The 23,428-nt window shown below is 49.4% G+C and overlaps 1 protein-coding gene across 1 annotated transcript in view; it reads left to right on the top strand.

Moving 5' to 3' along the window:
• The window catches only part of CDH23 (cadherin related 23), a 128,953-nt gene that overhangs the window by 64,290 nt on the left and 41,235 nt on the right, over positions 1-23,428 (top strand). Inside the window, exons 9-13 of the mRNA XM_042862897.1 lie at positions 547-625; positions 7,006-7,118; positions 9,189-9,377; positions 15,273-15,422; positions 15,778-15,936. Coding sequence (XP_042718831.1) covers positions 547-625; positions 7,006-7,118; positions 9,189-9,377; positions 15,273-15,422; positions 15,778-15,936 — 690 coding nt within the window. The remainder of the gene's footprint in view (positions 1-546; positions 626-7,005; positions 7,119-9,188; positions 9,378-15,272; positions 15,423-15,777; positions 15,937-23,428) is intronic.

The following is a 23,428-nucleotide window of genomic DNA, read 5'->3' as shown; positions in this document are numbered from 1 at the left end:
CACAACAGGTTCCTACTCTGCTATGGTGGCCTTCAGCTGGTGAATGATGGGGAAACACTGCTGCCTGCTGCTGTGCTCCCTTGTTAGATATGCAAACGTCTCTGTTGACATTTTCTTTGAGGGCAAAAAAAAAAAAAAAAAAATTCTCTTTCCACTGTTTAATAAACCAATGAAAACAAGAACAGCTGAGTTGTAAATTTTTTCACACTACATTAATTATGTGCATGTGGCCGTGTTTGTATTCACATGGGCTCGCTGCAGTGCGGCAGGGGAAACACAGCTTCTGGAGCTGACAGGGTGTGTGATAGTTTTATTTCAAGAGCTAAACAAGGTTTGTGGGTCAGATTTGGGGGCTCTTGTCCTCAAGGATTTTGCTGCTGGGCTAAGAAGCAGGCTGGTGGACTTGCAGGAACCATGTGTGCCCATCCAACCTCCTCCGTCAAAGGTTAAAATCTTTGCAGCTCCCTTAGGCTCAGTCCTACTGGTCCTTTCCAAGGGTGGGTGAGCAGAGCTTTGCTGCCCTAACATTGTTTCTGTTTCCTGCAGGGTACCACAGTGCGGATGATAACGGCCATCGACCAGGACAAGGGCCGGCCCCGTGGCATTGGCTACACCATCGTCTCGGGTAAGTCATGGCTGGGATTAGGAGAGGGGTGCCTTTTGGGGTGGGCCTGGTTGTTCTCAGGAGCAGAACACAGGTTGGACACCTTGCAAGGCCTGCTCTGAAGCTCAGAAGTTCTCCCCAGTGTGTGTGGGCATTGATTTGGAGGGATTGCTCACATGCAGTGGGGCTGGCTGGCAGCTCTGTGCATAGAAATAGTTTCCTGTTTCACTCCCATAAAGCTGGGCTGCTTCACATGCTCCCTTAATCGAACCCAGGTTCAAGGTGATCTCACCTTGGCTTTCAAGTCCACTGATCCCAGCTACAAGCGCCCAGGTCTGCCTGCCTTTGAAGAAGCAAGGATTATTTATTCCTCTAATTCCCTCTACAATTTATTCTAATACACCCCAGCACAAATTAAAGGAGCAATTCCCTCAGATCACGTGGATCAATCTGAGCAGAGAGCAGCGAGGTCCTCTTTTTTTTTTTTTTTTTAACTTATCCAGGCCCTTTCCCACTGGGGAAATATTTATGTTTATGCTCCTCTTTGGCTTTCCCATGGAATAGCCCCATTGCTACTTTGCTGGGAGTGGGAGACAGACAGACAGCAGTACCCAGAGCCAGCCCCCATCTTTTCATACACACTAGCAGCTTAATCCTGCCTCAGTGCCACCCAGCGGGGAGCCGCTCCCTATCAGAATATCGTGCAGAACACATCAAAGCCAGCGATGCTCAGGCTGCTTTGAATTTATTTATTTTGCTTTCCCCAAGCTGACAGCATGAACTAGTTGGGAGATATCTCCCATCATTGCCAGCATCACTCCCCCCTCACCCTGCCTCTTGGTTGCAAACCAAATCTGATTTTTCTAAAGTCAGTAAGGCCATGAGTGCCGTCTCACCCCTATTTAAGATGTTCTCTTAAAATCTCTACCATTTGCCCATCTTGCTCAAGAAGGACGATGCTATGCTGGTCCAGCAGTGGGAGCGGACTGCTAGCGCACCTCCAAAATCCCGCTCACCCCAGGCACATGGTTTTTTTGGCCTGCAGGTAAAGCCTAATTAATTTATCATTATCCTCAGTCATGATGGTAAAGGTCAGTGAGCAGATTTTGTGCCTGAGCTGGTAGATTTTTATGGCAATTTTGCAAAAAAAATAGCAGTCTAACATATGGGAAGCAGGACACAAATTAAATTAGAAACCAACCGTAAGCAAAAGTGAAAATGGGCAATGGAGGCTGCAATTAGAGAGGGCTGTGATGGGGGGAAGTGACAGTGCTCCCACATGACAGTGGCACAAGGTGCCAAGCCTGAGGGCGCAGGGCTTTCACACAACCCGATATTGGCATCTCCTTTGAACATACAGTAGAAGAAGAGTTACAAAGCAACCACCGACCCTTCAGGATGGGTGTGGAAGGTATTGGCTTGCTTCAGAGATGGGTCATGGGTATTAATTTGGAATTGCTGCTGTCCTGCTCAGCCACAGCCATGCTTGGGATATAGTGTGGGAGCCCTTATTTACACAGCCATCTCCAGGCACAAGGTCCTCCTGTGACAGCACAACAATAAAACTAGAAGATTAACCATAACCACATAAAACAAGACTGAAAATCTAACTGTGTGCCACTGCCTTACAAGGCTGTTAACCTAAGATCAGATAGGAGAACTGGTCTGGGTAGTGATCCGTGGGGGTGCCTCAGGAAGCCATGTCACCTGTGGGTTGATGATGCTCAGCCTCTGAGGTCAGGGCTCCTTTTGAAGGACAGAGAATTAATCCCGGGCAGTAATCCACAGCTCCTTTTTGGCAGATTTATGGAGATAGCTTCTGTGCTGGGGACTCTGCCTCATCATCTTTCATGTCCCAGGTGAGCAGGTGACTTGTGTGCCATGACCTGCTCCAGATAAGGCTGTTCATTGTGGGAAGCTCATGACTGGGAGGCAGATTGATTTCCTGGTGGCACCAACAGGTGATGGGAGAGCGACAGAGCTCTCCTAGGAGCAGGATTTTTATCACATATTAAATGGGCTGTGCCACTAATGGGCATCACCATAGTGGTTAAAGCCAAGGGAAGAGCAGTGTCTGCCAGTGATGTCAGATTTCTGGTGTTGCAATGGATGGGCATGAGGGCAATTCACACCTCGTTAGTGGGACTTAGGAAGCCCAGCAGGAGAGAAGGGGAGTTCTGAGAAGCTGTTCCCAGGGCTCCGCAGAAGTATCATTTTTCCAGAATTGACTCTTTAAGGAGGCTGGTTCCATTGCCAATGAAGTGCTCGCATCCTAAAGCTGGAGCATCCCGAGGGAAGCAGGAATTAAAAGTCATTATTTGCTCGATGTAACAGAAGTGTGAGTTACAAAAGCAAGAGGGAGGCGTGTCTGAAGATAGCCATTCTCTGGCTTTCTTCTGTTCTTGCTGCTAAGGAATAAGAATCTTTTTACCAAATTAGCGTGGGCTAAGGATTTGTTTCACACAGACCTGGCTTGTCCACATGCCTCCCTTCACAAAGGCATAACAAAGCTCCAAATGGAGGTCAAGTCCCACCCCTCCTACTTTTGACCTCGATTAATAAAGAAAGATAAGGCAAAGTAAACCATTTCCCTTAAACCAGGAAGCAGGGAGAATCCTTGGAAATGTAACCTGCTGATTTTAACATTCCCAACGCTTGGCTGTGCTGGCTTTTTCCCACATCAGGATTGCTGGGTGAACTGCTGGGGTGTTGATGTCCCCATAAATCACAGCTGCTGGGAGGGCCTTGCAGCATGATTTAAAGGCAGCCATCACCACAGAGCACCTCTGGAGGAGGGCATGCTGATGGGTGGGAAAGTACCTGACGCCAAGCTATTTATCACCGGCTGTTTTCCCACCCTGACAGTGCTCAGAGAAGCGGTGGTGGCTGCAGTCGTACCCTTGGGTTTCCTTGAGATAGTGTTGTGCTTTGGCTCTGTCGCAACCCAAGGATAATTGAGGTGCAGAGGGGACGATGGATATTTGGAAATTGAAACACTCCCACTTATGTGTAAATATAAAACATGGTCTGTGTTTGATTGCAGGGATCTTCTTTTTACTTGCCTGTGATTTAATATATCTTTGAAGCGCTGGTAACCACTAGATGAACCTGTGCTCTTTCTCTTCACGTCAGGGCTAGAGATAATAAGATGTTCTGAGATGTTCTGTAGGATGAGAGGTTTTCTGGAAGGTGTTGATCCCAAAGGTGCGGGTTTTAGTTTAAAATCTGGTTGAGTTGTCCTGGACACATCACTGTGCTGTTTCATGTTCTCCTTGTGTGACTGCTTGCTGCCTTTAGCGGACTTGGAAATCCAGACCACTAGCTGCTAAGAAGGTGCAGGACTGAGCAGAACCAACATTTACAAGCATTGCCTTGTGCTCAGTGCACAATGAATGCAGGGTGGGCCCAGGCAGATATAGAGGTCAGAAAGGGATGGGAATGTCCTTCCTTCCTTTTCTTTTTCCTTTAGAGCATTGGTTGTGGTGGTCCAAGCTTAAGTATCTTATAAATGACAAGTCTGGGGTAAGACACTGGCCTTGTCGTGCTCTCCTGCCTATCTCATGGGACAAAACCTCAAGGTGAAGAGTGGTCGTGGCAGCTGATGGACTCTTCAGACGATGATAACTGTGTCTGTTGCTGACTCTGTGAACCACATCCAACAGCATCTATTTCAGCGCTGAGGAGCCCTGACAGAGCACATTTGGACTAATAAATTACCGGGCGTGATGTGTAAGATGGGTTCCCCTTTTGCAGCTTGTGAAAGTCATTGGCTGCAAGCAGGATGCTCTCTGGCATGAGTCGATGCGCATGGCCAGGTTGGCAGCATGGCTGCATCCCTCCTGTGGGTGTGAGCGATGCCCAAAGGCCAAAGGGACAGGGAGGAAGGAGGAGATGCCGGTATCTTCTTTTCTTCCCTTTTTTTTTTTTTTCCTCCTCAATCCTGGACTCGTGCCACCATTTCTAATGGCCTTTTTAAACAGAGAGAGTTGGCTGAGGGCAATTAAACATTACGGCCCTCATCTATAAAACCCCTCGTTGTAGCAGTGTTTCTTCGCGGTGATGCCTGGGCCACTGTCCGCTCCTCAATGAGCCTGGAAGAGCACTGGGGGCGGGCTGCTGCCATCCATCTCTTTGCTCCTAACCCTGCACCAGCTGCTCCTTGCCTTCCTGGCCACGTGGGATACAGGAGCTTCTGCTGCCTCTGTACCCACACCAACATTTCCAGTGCTGGTTGATATCTCTTAAACAACATTTATATTTCTGTCCCAAAGCATATTCCTTTTTATTGTTGTTTTTTCCTTTACTTTGTCTTTTGGGATATTTTCAAGCATCAGGTGCTTTGCTTTTCCCCTTGCTCTGTGCTCTAGCCATCCACCTTGTTCCTATCCCTCCCACAGCTCCTGAGCCACACACGGGATCACTGGTGCTGAAGAGCCACTCTGGGCATGGGCTCGGGGTGGAGCCATGGAGGAAGACAGTTAGTAGGAGCATTGCTCAGCGGGTCACTTTTCTTCAGTGCTAAGGCAGCCACAATTGTCTCTGCCCATGTCATTAAACAAGTGTGCAGATCTCATGGTGGGGACAGGAAAGTCTGTGCCATCCGTGTCATCTGAGAAACAGGATTATCCAGGGTCTGGGCTCAGCTGAAAAGCCCTGCAAAGATTCACCCTCCCCTCTATGCCCTCCGTCTCGTGTCTCAACATTGATACAAAAGCAGCAGGGCATTAGCCATAGCATCAGGTCACCACCACGTAGGACAGGCTCTGCTGGCTTGCTGTCCCCATGGCCACCACAGGTATGCTGGGGCTTGTGGCATGCAGCAGTATGGTGGGCAAATGGGTGAAAGCTGATGGAGAAAGGGAGGGGAGCTGGAACAGGGAGAAATTATCCATAGAGGGCTGAGGAGAAAGGCAGGGGGGAGTGAAAGGCAAAATTGGTTATTTTTATCTTTCTTTCTCTCATTGCTGTGAGAAAAGGGAGGAAATGTGAAGATGATTAGAGATTTTTGCAAATGCCTCTGGGGATGGCGCATTGTTCGGCAGCACGAGCTCTTTGGCAGGGCTCGTGGCTGGAAGCGGAACGAATGGCTGCTTAGAGAGGCACTGCTAGCAAAATTTCGGATGTCCGCAGAGGAACGGGGATGGGGCCACCTCGCTCCCTTCCCCGGCTCCTTTGCAAAGGCAGCAATTCTCTGTGAGAAGACAGAAGGAAACCCTGGAGGGCAGCAGATGTGTATCTTCTCCGTGAGCAGTGGTTGGGAAGTTGAGCCAAAGCAGAATGTCTGATGTGCAGCCTGGGAGAATGTCAGATCACTCCTTTATTCCTCTAGCTGTCAAAAGTGCCTGTGGATACCATATTTTTATTACAGTCTATATCAGGGGGTGCATATCAAGATCACCCTGATACATAAAACCTACCACAGCCACCCTTGCCATCAGGGAGCATTTAAATTCTTAGCAGGGCAACTTGGTGCATGTTGTGGAGCATCCTTCAAGACAGGCAGCGGGAACAACAGGGTTTAGTGGTAGGGATGGGCTGAATGGCTGGACTAGGTGATCTGAGAGGGCTTGTCCAACCTTAAAGAATCTGTGATTCCATACCCCTCTGAGCTGCTGCTGGTACTGTAAGAAGCCATGCATGGGTTCATTAAGCTGGATGGCACTCAGTAGGCCACTTCAGATGGAGGGAAAAGAGCGTCAAGGGCAGAAATGGGGGAGAAAGTTGTTACAGCTCTCAGGAGGCAGCCCGGGAAGGAGAGTGGAGAGCAGCAGTGCTGGTGCCCGCGTGCCAGCATGTAATCTCCATGCTCATCACTAATTTAGCAACCACCACGGTATTGTGGTGGGCCAGCATCGGGTATCCTGAGCTCCAAGCACCAACTGCTTGCTTTTGTTTGGGGGGCAGAGAGAGAACCTGTGACTGTCACAGGGGTATCCCCAGTGCAGGAAATTCATCCTTACAGCATCTGCTGGCCGAGAGACTCAAGTGTCACCTCAGTGCTCCCTTGGTGTCTGTTTCCAGGGGAGGAGCCAAATAGGCTGCTCGCTGGAAGCACCTGGTGTGAGTGCAAGGAGAAGTGCAGAGGCCAAATTTGGCTCAGATAGGAGAGTATGTGGCAGCTGCCTGAGGGCATCACATCTGCTAACAGTAGATGCAAGGGCATAAATACAGGACTAGAGCCTGTAGTGTGTACTCCAGCACTCTCCCAGGCACTAGAGATGTCCACCTACAAGGAAAACACCATTCCCAGCTGGGCAGGTTTGTGGAGGAGGCCACTTACAACCATTTAAAGCACACTGAGGCACTGCACAGAACCCAAGCACTGTGTCCAGTCATGCAGATGCCAGCAGGAAAGAATCTCATGTCCTCCCTGTGCTTACACTTCCTCTTGGTTTTACCAGGCAACACCAACAGCATCTTCGCTCTGGACTACATCAGTGGAGCACTGACCCTGAATGGGCCACTGGACCGAGAGAACCCCTTCTACAGCTCTGGGTTCATCCTGACGGTGAAGGTGAGGTGCTGGAAACCCCCATGGAGCAGAATGGGAGAGCAACCAGATGGAGGTACAAATCCTGGCACTGGGGCTTCTGGGGGCATCCACAGCTGTGAGCCATCATTAGCTGGCCAAAGAGATTTGGTACAGCCCCTGTAGGATGGTCTGAAACGTGTCTGCCTCCATGGAGCCATTTTTCGTGCTTTGCCTGGCCTCCAGCTAGATCATCCTGCTGTTCTATTCAGCCAAAGGAGCGATGCCAGAAGTTGCCTCGTCAAGAAAACTCACTGGAGCATGGCTTGCAGCCCCACCTGAGCAAGGCCCTCAGTGCCGCTCACAGCCCTTTAATTAAAATCAATACCAAGCAGGGCAGCTGGTTGGAAACACATTTAAGAGTATAGATTCTGCTGGGCCTGGCTGGGGAAAAATCAGCATAGCAGGAAGGGTCATTGATTGAGAGGGCAGCAGCCTGCTTGCTTCAGAAAGTGCAGTGGGCACAGCTAGGGGCAAACAAGAAATTCCTCCTCCCAATCTCAGACGCAGGTCACACCATGAGGCTTTCTGCATGAGGGAGAGAACTGCACCAATCTCTAGTATCTCTTGGTTTGGAGATTTATAGTTTAAACTCAGTAGAAATTGAGAGAAGGGGGAAAAAATTATACATGTGTTGTCTGTATTTAATAGGGACAGAAATGTTAGTTTAGTCTCGGAAAGGTCTGTGAACATGAAAGCTTGCTCACTTTCCTGACTGTATGATGCCAGGCTTCCAGCCATGTGATATTGCGCTGCTGGACCTCGTTTCTCCTCCCCACAAACTTCCTATCGTCTTCCGATTGCTACCAGGCTGGCCCTGTGATGTCCCTGCCTCTCCCACTCCCAGCTGGGTGCTCCTGGCTGAGATCAGCCCATTCTGCTGGGAATGCAAAAGCAGTGAATAGCAAAGAGAGGGGATAAGAGGAGGGACTGCTGGGAAAGGCAGTTTGCAAGCTCTGCAATAAAATCTGTGCTCTTTCCTTTGGGGAAAGCAAAATTAAAGTCATTCTTGAGACAGAGGTGTGATACAGAGTTATGACCTAGCTCTGTGTTTAGATGTTGCCAAAGCTATTTTAAGGTCTTAATCTTGCTTTCCCGAGTTGCCCTAGTTTCCTGTGCCTTCAGCAGTACTTCTGTGGTTAGCTTGCACCTCAGGAGAAGGCAGAGGAGGAAACAAGAGTGCTGTGTCTCCCATTGCCTCTTCCCTTAGTTTGAGGACTACGGGAAGGGAGTAGGTCTGCAAGGACTGTATCTGAAGCAGAGGTGGCAGAAGAGCTGGGTCAGCATCTGTGTGTGTTCATGTCAGCTGCATGGGAAGGTGCTCAGGCAGGACCAAGTGGATCAGGCTGCCCAGAGAAGTTGTGGATGCCCCATCCCTGGAAATGCCCAAGGCCAGGTTGGATGTGGCTATCTGGGCAGCCTGAGCTGGCAGGAGGTGTCACTGCCTATGGCAGGAGGTTGGAAATGGATGGCATTTCAGGTCCTTTCCAACCCAAACATTTCTAAAAGTCTGCTTTGTTGGCAAAGCAGAGGGAGAAAAAGCCTGGGAGACTTATCAGGGTATGCACACCTTCCAAAACTTTGGTCAGGTTCTGCAGCACAGACAAGATGAAGGGTGAGGAAGAGTTCTTCCTTCCACTAAGTGTCTCAGAAACAGCCGTTTACTTTGTTTTTCACTGTGGTCTCTGCCCAGTGGCTACTTCTGCCCTTTACAAACCATTTATTCTTTAGAAAGCGCAGATAGGATTGTAGAATGATTTACGCTGGAAAACCTTGAGATCACAAAGTCCAACCATCAGCTTCACCTACCAAGTCCCATCACTAACCCATGTCTCTTAGTGTCATGTTCACATGTCCCTTAAATACCTCCAAAGATGGGGACTCCACCACCATCCCAAGCTTCCCGTCCCAAAGCCTGCCCACCCTCTCCGTGAAGAAATTCCTCCGAATCCAATCTAAACCTCCCCTGGCACAACTCGAGGCTGTTTCCTTGTGTCCTACCACTTGTCACCTGAGAAAGGAGATGGGCTGCCCCACTGTTGTCTCCTCTCACAGGGCACCGAGCTAAATGATGACCGCACACCCTCCAATGCCACCGTCACCACCACCTTCAATATCCTGGTCATTGACGTCAATGACAACGCGCCCGAGTTCAACAGCTCCGAGTACAGCGTGGCCATCCCTGAGCTGGCCCAGGTGGGCTTCGCACTGCCCCTCTTCATCCAGGTGCAGGACAAGGATGAGGTGAGCCAGCTCCTGCCACACATGGGTGATGATGATTCATAGCATTCTTGGTAAAGCAGTATCCGGGTTGTTTGGGGGGGATGCAGGGAAGGATGAAGGTCAGTGATGAGGTACATGGTTGTACCCTGGTACCTGTTTTTTGCAGCTCTTATTGCAGCTCACTCCCTGGAGCACAGACGTGGAGTCTGCTTTAATGCATTGAGGCCACTGAGAGCCAGAAAATAGGATTGTGCAGGATGCTGATCCTTGCCTGCTACTGAGGGCTCCCCTCAGGCATTGCAAGGCTTCCTTTTGCCAGCCCTTTTTAGGAAAACAGAATTTCTGTTGGGCTCCTGGGGACCTCAGAGTCCCAATGGGACTTGTCCTGGCACTTCAGGTGAATTGAGTGGTATCAAAGAGGGATACAGCATCTAGATCTTCCCTCACGCCCTAAAATAAAATGTGAAATCCCAGTAGGTTGATTGAAACGTGCATCTTCTAAGAAGCGGTGAATTAGCATTTGTGTCTGGAAGGCAGCGGTGGCCTTTGCTGGTTGAAGTGATGGACATGCTCTGCTCCAGCCCCCAGTGGGATTTGGCAAACCCTGTAAACCACACAAAATCCTGTTTTTTCACAAAAAGTGATTATGACACACAGTTAACAATCCACTCGTGACATGATGTCACCCCCTGGGAGTCCTGAGCTCAGCCCAAGGGGGGCAGAGGAGCTATTAGGCAGATAAAAAGATATTTTTTTCTTGAAAATGTCAATTATTAAGATATGGATATGACAGATGCTGAGTATAGTTTGGGAACAGAGCCACTGTTGTGCTTTCTGAGAGATGTCAGCAGATCCATGCTTGAGAGGCATTGTAATGCTCCTGTTTATGTCAGAAGAATGAAGGATCTGTCATTATTTCTTGTTAAAAGCTCATTTTACTGGAGTCACTCCCATTCGAGGACTCACTCCAGCCTCTCAGCCTGGCTAATTTTAAAATGGGAGAATAAAAAATAGCCTTGAATTCCTGATAGGGTGAGCAAAAAATAGGTTCATTCTTTTGGCTCCTGGTGCATGCCTTAGACTTACTGTGATTTTCCTGAATGAATTTGGTGAGATTTTTGAAACTGCTGAGAGAGGATCTCTTGTACAGATGAGCTTTTACTCCACACGCTCATGGAGACCATCATGTTAGCACTGACTATTATTTCCACTGGTAAGAGGTGCAGGAAAGCTCACCATGTCTCAAAGGGTTGGTAAAGAGGTGTCGTACAGGTCTTGTCCTTAAAATGCTGTGTGTGGGCTGCAGGCCCTTAAACACAAAGATGTTTTGTAACCAGGGCCACGTGGCATTCTTGAACTGTGGGGTTTGGGTCTGTCTTTCTTCTTGCGTACTGTACACCAGCTTAAATGATTGCTGTTTGCAAAGGTTAGATTAACCAATTCAGCAAAGCACTTCAGCAGGTATTTACATTGCACGCAAGCCAGTACTTGAAAGCGTGTGCTTGATTTTCTCTTCGCATTGGAGTGCTCTTCTGCAGTGAGGCTGAGCTTAGCATCTCAGTGTACGCACATAGGGTGCCCCAAGGCAAAGCCTATTCCTCCCAGTCCATTCTTGGAAAGCTCCCAGCTTGCTGGAGGAATGGAGAAGGATAGCATCAAAAAAAAGGGGACAGACTCTGTAGAAGAAACTGTTGTGACAGGACAAGAGGAAATGGTTTCAAACTAAAAGAGTCAAGATCTAGATTGGATATAAGAAAGAAGTTTTTTACAATGAGTGCAGTGAGGCACTGGCCCAAGTTGCCCTCAGAGGTGGTGGTGCCTGAGACCTGCAGACACCCCAGGTCAGACTGTAAGGAGCTCTGACCTCCTGACGGAGCTGTAGGTGTCCCTGTTCATTGCAGGGGAGTTGGATCAGATAGGCTTTAAAGATCCCTACAGCTCTTATGATTCTATGGTATCCAGACATGAGTGCTTAATGCAACCATGTGACGCTCAACCCAGTGTGATCATCTGTAGTGGAAATGCTAAGTCACGGCTTGAGCCAGTGATTGAGCACCTGGTGGGAAGGCAGGGCCAACCCAGGGGATCTCAGGTGCATGCAGTGCAGCTGAATAACCAGAAGGAATGGAGCCAGATCTCATTTAAGGGTTGGTGTTGGAGGGGAGGGTAACTCATCTTGTAGAGATCCCTGCCTCTGTGGGTGGGGGGGGGGTATTACAGGCTTTCTGAAAGTAAGCAGTTTCTTTCTCTTATTTTGTAGCCACTGCTACTACTTGCTTTCTGTAACCTCAGAACTTGCTGCTCTGCTGTGTTACATTTTCCTTCTGAAGGAGCAATTAGGAGAAGTCGTAGGGATGGTGATATCCCTCTCCCAGGCTTGGTTGCTCTCTACTTCAAGGTCATGCCTGGCTCAGCATTGGCTTGAGCAGGGCAGCGGAAGGAGGGCTGGGCTTTTTTTTTTTTTTTCTTTTTTCTTTTTTTTTTTCCCAACCACTTCTGCTTCTTGTATTCTTTGTGGCTCATCAAAAACACTTGAATGCAGGAGAAAGTAGTGCACAGGGTTTGTGTGGTTCTGGAGCTAGCCTTCTGTGAACCAAAAAAAAAGCATTAACCTCTCTGCAACTGAGTTTCTCTTTCTGCCAGACAGGGAGAAAACCACTTGAATCCTTTTCCAAAGCCATTTGAGAGCTCTTTATAAAAATCTGTGCAAGTCTCCCAGGGTTTATGCTGAGCCTGTGTTGAAATGGACGCTACAGAAGACATGTGTCTATTCATATGAATGCATTGGATTCTCCTCTCACCTGTGTTGTGATAGATCAGCAGGAATTAATAAGTTGTTCTGAGACAGAAGGCTAACACCCTGGATTGCCCCTTTTTTTGTTGAAAAACGTGGGCTAGAATACTTGGGGTGGGATTTTTGAAGCTATCCAGCTGCAGTCAAGGCTTCTGTAAGCATGCATTGCCCAGGGCATGCCCTGTTGTAGCTTCCTTCACCTGTGCAAGGGATCTGACCAGGCTCAACAGTGCCAGCATCACTGCAAGGTCCATAGAAGTGTATTAAGAGAAGCAGCACACCAGAGAAACCAGCTCCTCTACCATGGCTTTCACTTGATTTTCCTTGCCACGGTTGAATGAAGAGGAAGAAAAGGGCAGAGACCGTATAGAGCACGAGTATGATGGGCTGACATTTGAAAATAATTTTTAAAGTTCTCCAAAAATAAGCATATTAAGGAAGATAGATGGGAAATGCATGAAAAGGAAAAAAAAATATATATATATGTATTTTTTTTTAGTATATACGTATATATCTATCTCCAGGCAATGGGAATACGTGGTATTTGGTGCATAAAGCTGCATCAGAGAGTTGCATGCGGGTACGGTATGTGCCCATGCGTGTGCAGGTGCAATATATGAATCATCCCAAGCATATATATGCATATGACAGACACACACGCTATAAATATGATCTATGCAGCCAGGAATTGTAGGGGGGAATTGACAGCGCTTGCGTATTCTCTCCCAAAAGTGCCAGCTGCCAGTCGGGCTGAATTAGATTTCACAGGGGTTTCTGCAATACATGGAATTCACCAGCAAATTACCCTTAAAGAGGGAAAATCAATCATTTGGAGCAGAGATAAGCTGGAGGCAAGGCAGCCTCGGATTGATCCCGTCTGTGCAGGCGTGTGTGGAATTTGGGAGATAATCTGGGGATGGAGCAGCTCCTGGGCAGCGGGCAGGAAACACTGCTTGGGACAGGCAGATGGATGCAGGGAAGGGGATGGGAAGGTATTGGGATGATGTGAGGTGGGGAAAGTTTTGCTCTGGGCATCCTAAGAGATGCAGGGAAGATGATTTCCCAATGTTTGTGGCTAGAAAGCCTTTGGATGAGCTTTTGGTTCTGGGAGAGCAGTGGGTGCTAGGAGCGAGCAGAGGGAGGCTATCCAGAGCGCTCAAGTGAAATGCCTCAGAGTGGGTGGAGAGAAACACCCTCTTTATATTTTCAAAGGCAAGATTAAGCATTACTTGTCCCTGCCTAGCTAGAACTGAGGCACAAGGTAGCCAAGCCATACAAAGAGGCACTAATTGCATTTTATTTGAAGGATTTCGGTTTTTTTCCTTCTTATTTTCCACCTCATCCACCCCTGCTGAACTCTTAGCATTTTTCTTTCTTTGCAAACTTGTCGGAATGAATGATATTAAGCACTCCTCGGCTTTCTGCCCCTGCCTGGAAGGTAGCTGCGAGGCAAACTGAAGTGATGCTGCTGCAGAAACAGAAGCTTTCTGTTCTGGGAACACCACCTGAGCTAGGGCAGTGTTTCTGCATTCTCCTGATTCTAGAAGAGGGAGAATGCATGCACAGGGCTGTATTTGGGGCTGATCAGCCTCCCAAAAACCAGGTATTGACACCAGGTTGATGCCAGCACCACGGCAGCAGGAATGCGACTATTACACGCTCTGAGGAGCAAGTACACGGGGAACAAAGTGATAATTATGCACAACAGTGGCTACAATTGTCTTTAGCTGAATTGGCGTTAAATTTCCATCAGTGCGGCGCTGAGTACGGCCACAAAGAGGTCAAGTGGGGGAAAGGAAGATCAGTGCTGTGTGTCTGAGCATCCTATGCCACATCTCAGCATCCTGTGCCGCTGTAGCCATGAGCCCTGGAGGACCTTTGCCTGCTTGGGATAGCAGTGCTTATTTTGCTCTTTGCAGTCATCTTGGCCCTGTTGTTCTCTCTGGGTGGCAGGGAGGAAGGGGGTGAGGGATTTGAGAAACGTGTGGAAAAATCTCTGGAGCGGGGCACCAGTGGCGGCATGGGCTGAGCCAGCCCCTTCTGCTGGGCAGCTGATAACAATTTGAATATTCAGATTTGCTTTCAGCCATCCGCAGGGGGCTCGCAGACTCCAGGAACCAGGAGCAAGAAAAGCAGCATGGGGGCCGAAACCAAAAAAAGTAAATAGTGGAATAAATGTATAAGCAGACCTGGCAGCAGCCTTCCCAACAGGCAGGCGTTCTCCCCTTCCCCAGAGCTCACATGGGGAGACTGAGGCACTCGAGTGGCTGGTAATTAGGGACGGCAGTATCTGGAGCCTGATCTCCCTCCCCAGCCGGAATTAATCCACCTAGCTCCCTCCCTGCAAGTGTTTGGATTTCTTTTGATGTTTCAACTTTTATCTCGTGCCTCCAACAAACTTGCTCCTTGCCAGATTCCAAGAAAATCCCTTGCATCTCCCTGTCACCAGAACGTGCTTTTGCGTAGGGACCCTGAGAGAGGCAGGGGACATGTGGAGGAGATGCAGTGCACCTTGCACAGGGTGCTGAGGAATGCTGCCCTGTTGAGGGGAGAAGGGCCAGCGGGGATGTTGCATGTGCCAGCAGCTTTTGGTGGTCACAGTCAGCTAGTTTTTGCTATTAGTGCCCCTTCGTGCATTTAATTGCTGCCTTTTTTTTGCTAGAAGGGAGGTCACTCGAGGAAAATTAGCAATTCGGCTACAGTAACTCCTAGATTCGCTCTGTAGGGCTGACCAGTGGGAAGGGGTGGTGCTCCCATAAGGGGTCCTGCAGTGTTGCAGGCATGCTCTACCAGTGGGACTATGGAAGAAGGGTGTACAGGTCCCATCTGGGGCTAAAGGGACAGGCAGCTGTGCTGTGACACTCCAGAGTGGGATGCAGCGTGATACCTAGGTCTCAAAAGGCTAAAAGGGATTTCCCTTCTAGCTTTGGCCTGGACAGTTTTATACCAGGAATGCGTTTCATTCACACGCACAGAGGTCTTCTGTGAAAGCACATAAAAAGAAGACTTGCAGTATTTGCATGCACTGCATGTCCAGCAAACATCTTAAAACCCAAATGAATTCTTAAGGCCAGTGCTGAGCTATGCAAGCAACTATCCAGCCATCCTCTTTCTACTGCCAGGGCCCCAACAGTGTGTTTGAAGTCTACCTGGTGGGCAACAACTCCAGCCACTTCATCATCTCACCCACATCCATCCAGGGGAAGGCAGACATCCGTGTCCGTGTGGCTGTGCCACTTGACTTCGAAACCATCCCCCGCTACGAGTTCTCGGTAAGGGAGCAGGAAGGGCAGTAAGATGGGGCATAGAATGTTGAGGTCGGGAGGAGGGACTAGTTTTCTGCATGAAAAAAATTAAAAAAGAAAAGAATGGAATTCACAGAAGCTCCAATTAAGAGGAGAGGTGATGGTCTCAAGTTGTTCCAGAGAAGGTTCGGGTTGGAAACAGCAGTGATGCACTGGCACAGGGCTACCTGGGGGGGTGTTCCAGGGATGCAGAGATATCACACTGAGGGATGTGGGCAATGGACACGTGAGGGTGGGCTGGGGTTGGGCTGGGTGAGCTGAGAGGACTTTTCCAACATGAATTGTGATTCTACAGTTCTAAGGTTCAGTTCTCTCCATGCAGCTCTTTGCAAATGAGAGCATCCCGGAGCATGTTGGCTTCGCACGTGTGAAGATCAACCTCATCAACGAGAACGACAATCGTCCGGTCTTCAGCAAGGCCCTCTACAATGTCAGCCTTCCAGAGAACGCCACCGTGGGCACGACTGTGCTCCAGGTCCATGTGAGTAGAAGCATCCCTGCTGCAAATCCTGTGTGTGGCAAGGAAATAGGGGTCTGCTGTGCTAAGGGTGGAAAGAGAGGGAAAGAGCTGCGTGAGTTGCGTTGGCTAAAGATGGAGATGTGGAGGAGGAGATAGTGGTCTTTTCCAACTTTAATGATTCTACGATTCTAAGATCATCTAGTCCAACCATCAAACCCATAGAGATGCTGGTGTTCTTCTGGAATGGGAAATATCCTCAGTGTGATGCACTGGGTGCATTGCTGCTGCTGTTCTATAGTCACAGCTCCTGCATGCCACCCAGAGAAGAAAAGCCCTGACAAAAGGGCTCGGTGTGTAAGTGTGTTTACTCTACAAACAGATGGTGTGAAACTGCATAGAGCCCCCGAGCTGTTCCCATCTGACAGTTATTAATATTTCAAGCAGATGTTTAGCTAGTTGGGCCGTCAGGCACTGAACAATGAGGCTGTTACTGCCGCTCCTCTTTCCCCAACTTCCAGCTCTGCCAGCATTTCAGAGCACACGCAGAACCGCCCGGAGTCGAATCCTCTGTGATAAATCAGAATGGATGCAATTAGTGCTGAAACCCAGCTTGCCCTCCCAGCTGATCCCAAACTTTTCACAGCCCTCCTGCTGCAGGATGCTTGGCTTTCCTGCAGGCTTCCCAAAATGTCCCATGCGCTGCAGGCATGCTGGACGGGAGGATGCTGCCACTGAAAGCCTGTTTGCTAACTATGAAATTCCTTCTTTCATTTTTTTCTTTCCATTTTTGCTTGCTCAGTGTGGTATTTACCCACAGGGTTAGGCACTGGGAAGTGCCCCTTTGCGCAGTGCAGGTCTGGTACCCAGCTGCAAACAGAAAGGGGAGGAAAAAAAGGCAGAAGCAGACTTCATTTGCAGTGACAAATGGCCATTTGTCTCTGCAGCATTTCACCTCGTAATGCTGCTGACAGCAGAGAAACATTGCCTGCTACACGTGTAAATCAGCTGTAAAACAACACGACATGCAGGTACAGGGTCAGCTCTGTGTCCCTGCAGGTCCTTGGGCACAACCCAGCCCCTTTCCCATGTTATGCAGTCCTGTCCGCCCTCTAAGACTCTGGCCCGCTCTCCATTCTCCGTTCCGCATCCTCTCCTCTCCCTGCCCATCCATCCATCTGTCCATCTGTTCAGTCCCATCCAGGAGATGCATTTATCATACAGATGCAGGGAGCTTCTTGCTTGTAGGAGAACATCTGGAATGGCTCCACATCCCTGAGGGGTAGGGGCAGGGTGCTGGGAGAGCTCCCCGAGCTTCTTCGCCTTGAAGCTCTGCCCCAGATACCAGCAGATATTGAAATATTATTTTTTTTTTCTGAAACAACTGGCCATGAAACCTTTTAATAACGTAACTGAAAAGGTCAGAGAGAGAATTTCACACTTCTTGAGCAAGCAGGCAGCCGGTATATAACTTCATGCCCTCCAGGAACAAGAGGCACTGAGAGCATATGCTGCACCCTGAACTAACCGGGGTGCACAACCCCCCTTGCCAAGCACTGCCAGCAGCTGGTGGTGGCTCCTGATACAAAGGAGTGGACTGGTGGTCCTGAGGCAGGCAGGGTGTCCATCTGATGCTGCACTGGGGCTGGAGATGACCCATGTGGGGCTCTTCTGGGTCATGGGGAGGGGCTGGCACCAGGTGGAGCATTCAACTAGAAGTGTTTTGGGGTGAGGCGGCTATGGAAATGGGGTCTGCCTTGGGATCCTAAAGGCTCCAGTGAGAGGAATGGGAGCTCAGCTTCACCTCTAGTCCTGTGAGTGTGCAGGCATGTGCTGTATGATCAACTGCTGTTCTGTTTGCTGGAACTGCAGGGCTGGGGAATGTGACAGAGACCCTGTGTGGGGCAGGAGGTCTCCTTAAGCCTCTTGTATCCTACAGATCTACAGCATACGGTCCTTCTGGAAAGCATTGATAACCAAAATCATTAAAGCCCAAACAAACATTAGCCAAGGCAATGCCTCTGATTTGTCTCAAATGGCATGGAGAAAAGCAGTTCTCCAGGGAAATGTGAGAAGCAGTCCCACCCCCAGACCCTACTTTGCTCCTTTATCCCAGGGATGTGCTGCAGCCCCTCCAGAGCACCCCCACACCCTGCAGAGCTCGGCCCCTCTTTGCCACCATGTTTCCCTAGGAGAAACCTTGTTAGTAAGAGCCTAATGAAGTAAATGTGCTAATTAACCTTCCATTACTCTCCTCATTAAAGCAACCTTTAATTTGCTTGGCAAAGTTTCTCTCCTTCACCACCCAGCTGTCAGTTTGCTGCTGCCGCTTCGATCTCTCTTTGGCCTCGCATCAGGGATGGGAAAATCGATCCCACCCTGCTTTTCCTCCCCTTCTTTCCACCCAGCTGTGAACACCAGTCGACACGAAAGTAATAGCATGGTTTTCCCACCCTGGGCATCAGTATGCACCTATTTAACATGCAAATCGCCTTCTCAATCAGCAGCGAGCCTGCCCTGGGCCCCTTCCATCCTCTGGGCTCTGGAGCTGGGCTAGCATGGTCCCATTTTGGGGCACCACCTGCACTGTGAAGCCTTTGAGGCAGGCCTGGTGATAGGTGGGATCTGCTGGCTTAGGGTGAAATGCTTGGGCAGTGCTTGTGTGGCTTCGGTGAGGATGCTAGGTGATAAAGAGAGGCAATGTCAGTCCCATCCCTCCCCGTTAGCATCCCAATCAATTCCGTTATTCTTCAGCCCCGTGTTCTCCTGCTCCAGCTGTGCTTAAACAGAGCAAAATCATGTCCAATTTCCCTGTCGCTTGGAGGAAAATTGAATCCTTTATCTGTGAGAAGAGAGGAAAGCTGCAAATGCACCAAACAATAAATAGTTAAATAATCAAAGCAGGCAATTCCAAATTGCCTGGAAAGTTAAACATGAGCAGTTTTTCTTCTTCTTGCCTGCCCTTTTTTTTTTTTTTTTTTTTTTTTTTTTAAACCTGCTCACACTCCTTGTTCCTTTCAAATATTCTCCTCGATTTGGCTCTGTAAATACAGGGCAGGGAGGAGGGGGTTTCCAGGTAGCAGTGTGATTGACGGATCTGAAGCCCTCGTCTTTCTGTCAGGGACCAGTGCTCTCTGGCTGTGTTTATCTCTTTAATCTAAATATCAATCCGTGAGACTGAAATGGGGTGGAATAGGAATCATGACAGCTGAGGAGAGAGACACTTATTGCAGCTCTTGCAGCCGCGCCGTGGCCTGATGGAGCTGTCAGGATAAATGCACAGCTTCAAAGTGCAGAGGTGGCAAAAACCAAAGCTCAGCCCCAAATGGGGACAGTCAAAGCAGCAAAATAGCATCCCCTGGTGATGCATGGGCACAGGTTGCCCAGGGAGATGGAGGTGTTTATGTCCATAGAAGTGTTCCAGAGCCTTGGAGATGTGGCACTGAGAGATGTAGGCAATGGACAGGTGGGTTTAGACTGGGTGACTTGAGAAAGCTTTTCCAAGCTTATGATTCTATGGTTTCATGATTCTAAGGGATGCTTGAGAAGCATCTGTAAGCTGCTCAATAGAAGCTGGACTGGTGTCCTGGGGTTCAGCCCATGGCTCCTGGACAACATTCTTCATGCTGACTGAGGGTCATCTCCCTTGCAATCCCTCTGCCTCTTGTTCATGTATTCTTGGCTTGCTGCCCCTGACTGAACAGCAGAATTCCCTCTGTATGTGGCTTCGCTTCGCTCTTGGAGCAGTCATGCATCCAGTGTGGGGGTGACTTCCACCCATCCCTTGTGCTCATCAGCCCTGGGTGAGATGGGGCTGTAGGCACTGGGAGAGCTCCTGGGAACATTTTAGAGAGGAATGGGTATTTATATTTTTTGCGTTGGACTTTGTCCTTAATTCCTTCCATTTTGCTGGGCTGTAAAATTCATTAGGGACCTAACAGCAAAGCGATTGAGATGTCAGCCAGGCAATTGCGCGGTTATTTAATCTATCAGATGTGCGGCTTGCCATTTAGGTGGACAACAAGTGAATATGAAATCGATATGCTTCATTAGTGGAGGACTTGCTCCTGGCTCTGTCGTACATGACCTGGTGCTGCGCTGGGCTTGGTGCCACTTTGTAGTGGGACAGGGGCACAAAAACATGGCACTAAGCCCCTTGCCCAACGTCTGTCTCCACCCTGAGATGCTGTAGGGTGTCACCTCGACCCGTGCTCCCCGGACACTAAATGACAGCCACCCAGGCAAGTGTTAACCTGGCCGACGAGGCACTGCTGCTGTTAGAAAACACAATCAGTGAGACAGGAGGAGAGGTGGGAAGGCTCTGCTGTTCGCAGGGGGGTTGATTGGCTATTTTTCTCCCCCTGGAGCCCTTTGGGGTCGTTAGTGTCAATTGAAGCCCTGCTCGGGGCAGCTGGGCATCTCCCTCTCCTCACCCCCAGCCCTAATCACGGCTGCGGCACAGCAATGCTGCCTGATTGCTGCCTCCCACCGGGCCGGGGAAACAGCAGCTGCCAGAGCAGTCTCCACTTGGGGAAGTTGTGCATTAAGCAGGTTTTCCACCAGTTCTCTTTATCCTGCTTTGCAGCCCGGTGGTTACTTCTCATGGAAACTCTGTGTGTTATCTGTCTCTCCTCCCCATCCCAAATCACATCACAGTGCAGGATATGCCAGAGCATGGTTTCTCTTCCCTTTTTCTCTGGAAAATCAGGATCTGACGATTGCTTTGAAGAAGAGTTGCTTGTTCTTTAGCAAGTGGTTTCAGAATTGGGCAGGAGGACGTGCCATGCCGGTCCCTGTCCCTGTGCCAGGAGGCAAGAAGCACGGCCGGTCACTTGCTGCCCTGACAGCTTTCTGATGTCAGGTAATTGCTTTCCTGCTACGACTCTTTTAAGCAGCGAGCTCCTGGCCAAAGCAATTTGTTCCCCATCAATTTTTATTTCCTGGATCCTCAGTAAGGGCAGGGGGGAAACAAAGGTAGCAGAGGAGCAGTGACCCACCGTAGCAGCCCAACAATACCTGTCTCATCTCGCTGCCATCCCAGTGCAAATCGTCCAGAGCTGGGAAGGGCGTGCCACTCCCAACTGCTCGACCCTTAGGCAGGTTTTAGTTGATCGGGATGATTCTGGGGTAGAGACCCAAATAAACATGTACGGCTTTTTCTCTGAGCGTGTGCCCCACTCATCCCGCAGAGCTGCTGCAAGCAGAGTTAATCTCAAGCAGTTTAAGGAGTCATTCAGTGGGGCTCAGCGGATGATGAATGTCGAAACCATTACAAGCAAAGCACTGGGGCTCCATGGAGCTGTTTAAAAATGAATTCTCCCATGTAAATTTCTGCTCCATCAATCCTTATGACATGTCAAACATTGCTATTGTTTCCCGAACAAATTGCACGACATGCCCTTTCCTGCAGATCCGCGCAGGAGAGCAGAACTGCCTGCTTGGGAGGTGGGAAGGATGCTCATGGGATAAAAGGGAAATGTGGGAATACTTGCATGCACGATGGAGAGCGGTGCTTGGGGCTGACGAGCTGTGCAGCAACACAAAGCAGCATCCCTGCAGCTCAAGGAATGAATGGATTCTGGGGTTAGCCCAGCTGCCTCTTCCCAAGACTCTCCCTGAGTTTTGCCACCTAAATGCATTTTGGAGAAGAGCAACACACTGGTGACAGCTCACAAAAGCACAGCTACAGACCTGTGCTTCCATCCTGCCCTTTGCAGGCTCCAGTGGGCAAATCCCCTCTTAATATTCTGGGCAGGAGGCGAGCAGCTGCAAAAGCCGTTTGATGGCTGCTTGAGGTGGAGCCCCAGGAAACTTCCAGCCAGATACTTCTCCTCCTCCCTCTCTTTCTCCTTCTCCCTGCCTGCAGTTGGGGACTGACGCACTGGAAACACTGGACATCAGCACTGTGGCACTGGGATCAGCCCGCAAAGGCATCAGGGCTTTGGATCTTCTCGCACCGCACAGCTCCGTGCTGACCTTCTCTTCACCTTCCTCCTTCCCAATATTTTTTTAGCCCGGCAGCAGAAAATTACACTTTCCCGGCGTTGTCTGTCACTGCAATAAGCACTTACAAGTGCAATCGCACGGGGCCAAATGAAGGGAATTAGTTTTGCCCATGCTTTGTGGCACTGGCAGGTTCCCTGTAAATCATTATCTCATCACCACCAACCCAGGTGCGTGGAAAATGCCTTTCTCGTCCCAAGCGTTTAGGGATTAATGGGTCCTAGGTTACGGGAGCAAAAATGATGTCTGTAAAAAAGACATCCCCTGGTCCTGGGTAGGGTGGCTTTGGGCTGATTTGCTCAGTTTTGCTGAGTGCAGTGTGCATAAGAATTAAAGCACACCTTTGCTGTGGAGAAGCAAATCAGCAGAATGGGTAGGTCTGAAAGGATGGCTCCAGCAGGACGTGCTTTGGCTGAGGCAAAGCACCAGGGATTTACCAGCTGAGAAGCTTCTGGGGAGAAAATGAAGGAATTCAGGCAAATTTTCACACCATGGCATGAAAGGTATGAGGAGGTGAGGCAGTTGGGTGTACTCAAACTCCTGCTCTGCTGGTGATGGTACCCAAGGCCATCAGTAAATCAGGAGGGTTTCAGGAGCAGGCTGTGCTCCGTGCCAGTCCTAAAATACAGCCTTCTGATGCTATCTGGACGTAAAATGTGTCTCTGACCCTGCTTCTCAGAGTCTGGTTGGAGTCTAAGTAGTCCAGACAGGACTTGATTTAGAAAATACCGCCCCCCCCCCCCCCCACAAAAAAAAAAGATATAGTTTTGGACTCTTATTCCACTTCCTTCATCTAAATACAAAGTTTTCTGGTCATTTTTTCTTGCCTCCGTTCATGCATATTTTATATATTCATTAGAGAAAAGACTTTAAAACATACATAAATCTCGTCTCACTCCTCTGGAGCTGACAAACTGTGCCTTGCATACCTCTCCTGGAGGCAAAGCCTTCCAGTGGCAAAGCCTTGCAGGATTTGGGCTTCCCAGGTCATCCTTCTTCTCCTGTGCCTATTTTGTGGCTTTCTGATTAGGATTTTTCTCCCCTGTGGAAATGGAGCTGCTCGCAGCAGACAGCTCTTTTCTTCTCTGTTTTCTTTAAAATCTCATCTGCCTTCATGCACTCTTTCCACGTCAGCTCAGCATGGCAGTGAAAGGCAGCAGGCATAATGTTTTGGGAATAGCACTGAGCACTCTTGCTGGACGGATGCTATCTGCAGCAGGTGGCCAGTCAGAAATTCCCCCAGAAATTGGGCAAGCCCCAACAGTCCAAGTCTGGATCCATTGGGTATTCAACAGCAGTGAACAACGTAGGTGGGAAGGAGCAGGTAAAAGGGGGAGAAGAAGAGGCTGAGGCTTGCCTGTCTGCTCTGGAGGGCTGCTGGAGGCAGTGCCTTCTGTGGGTGCTCCTGGAAGGGGCAGGGGCTGGGCTGAGCAGCCACCAGCCTACCCTGAAGCCACGTCATCTGGGAAGGCATGAAACTTCCCGAGGTGTGAATATAAATTAAGCTTTCTGT

Source organism: Lagopus leucura, unplaced genomic scaffold (genome assembly GCF_019238085.1).
Source record: "Lagopus leucura isolate 7727_CA_CO unplaced genomic scaffold, USGS_WTPT01 Super-Scaffold_739, whole genome shotgun sequence".
NCBI lineage: Eukaryota > Metazoa > Chordata > Aves > Galliformes > Phasianidae > Lagopus > Lagopus leucura.
Note: the sequence above shows the minus strand (reverse complement) of the source record. Positions and strands in the feature narration are given on the sequence as shown.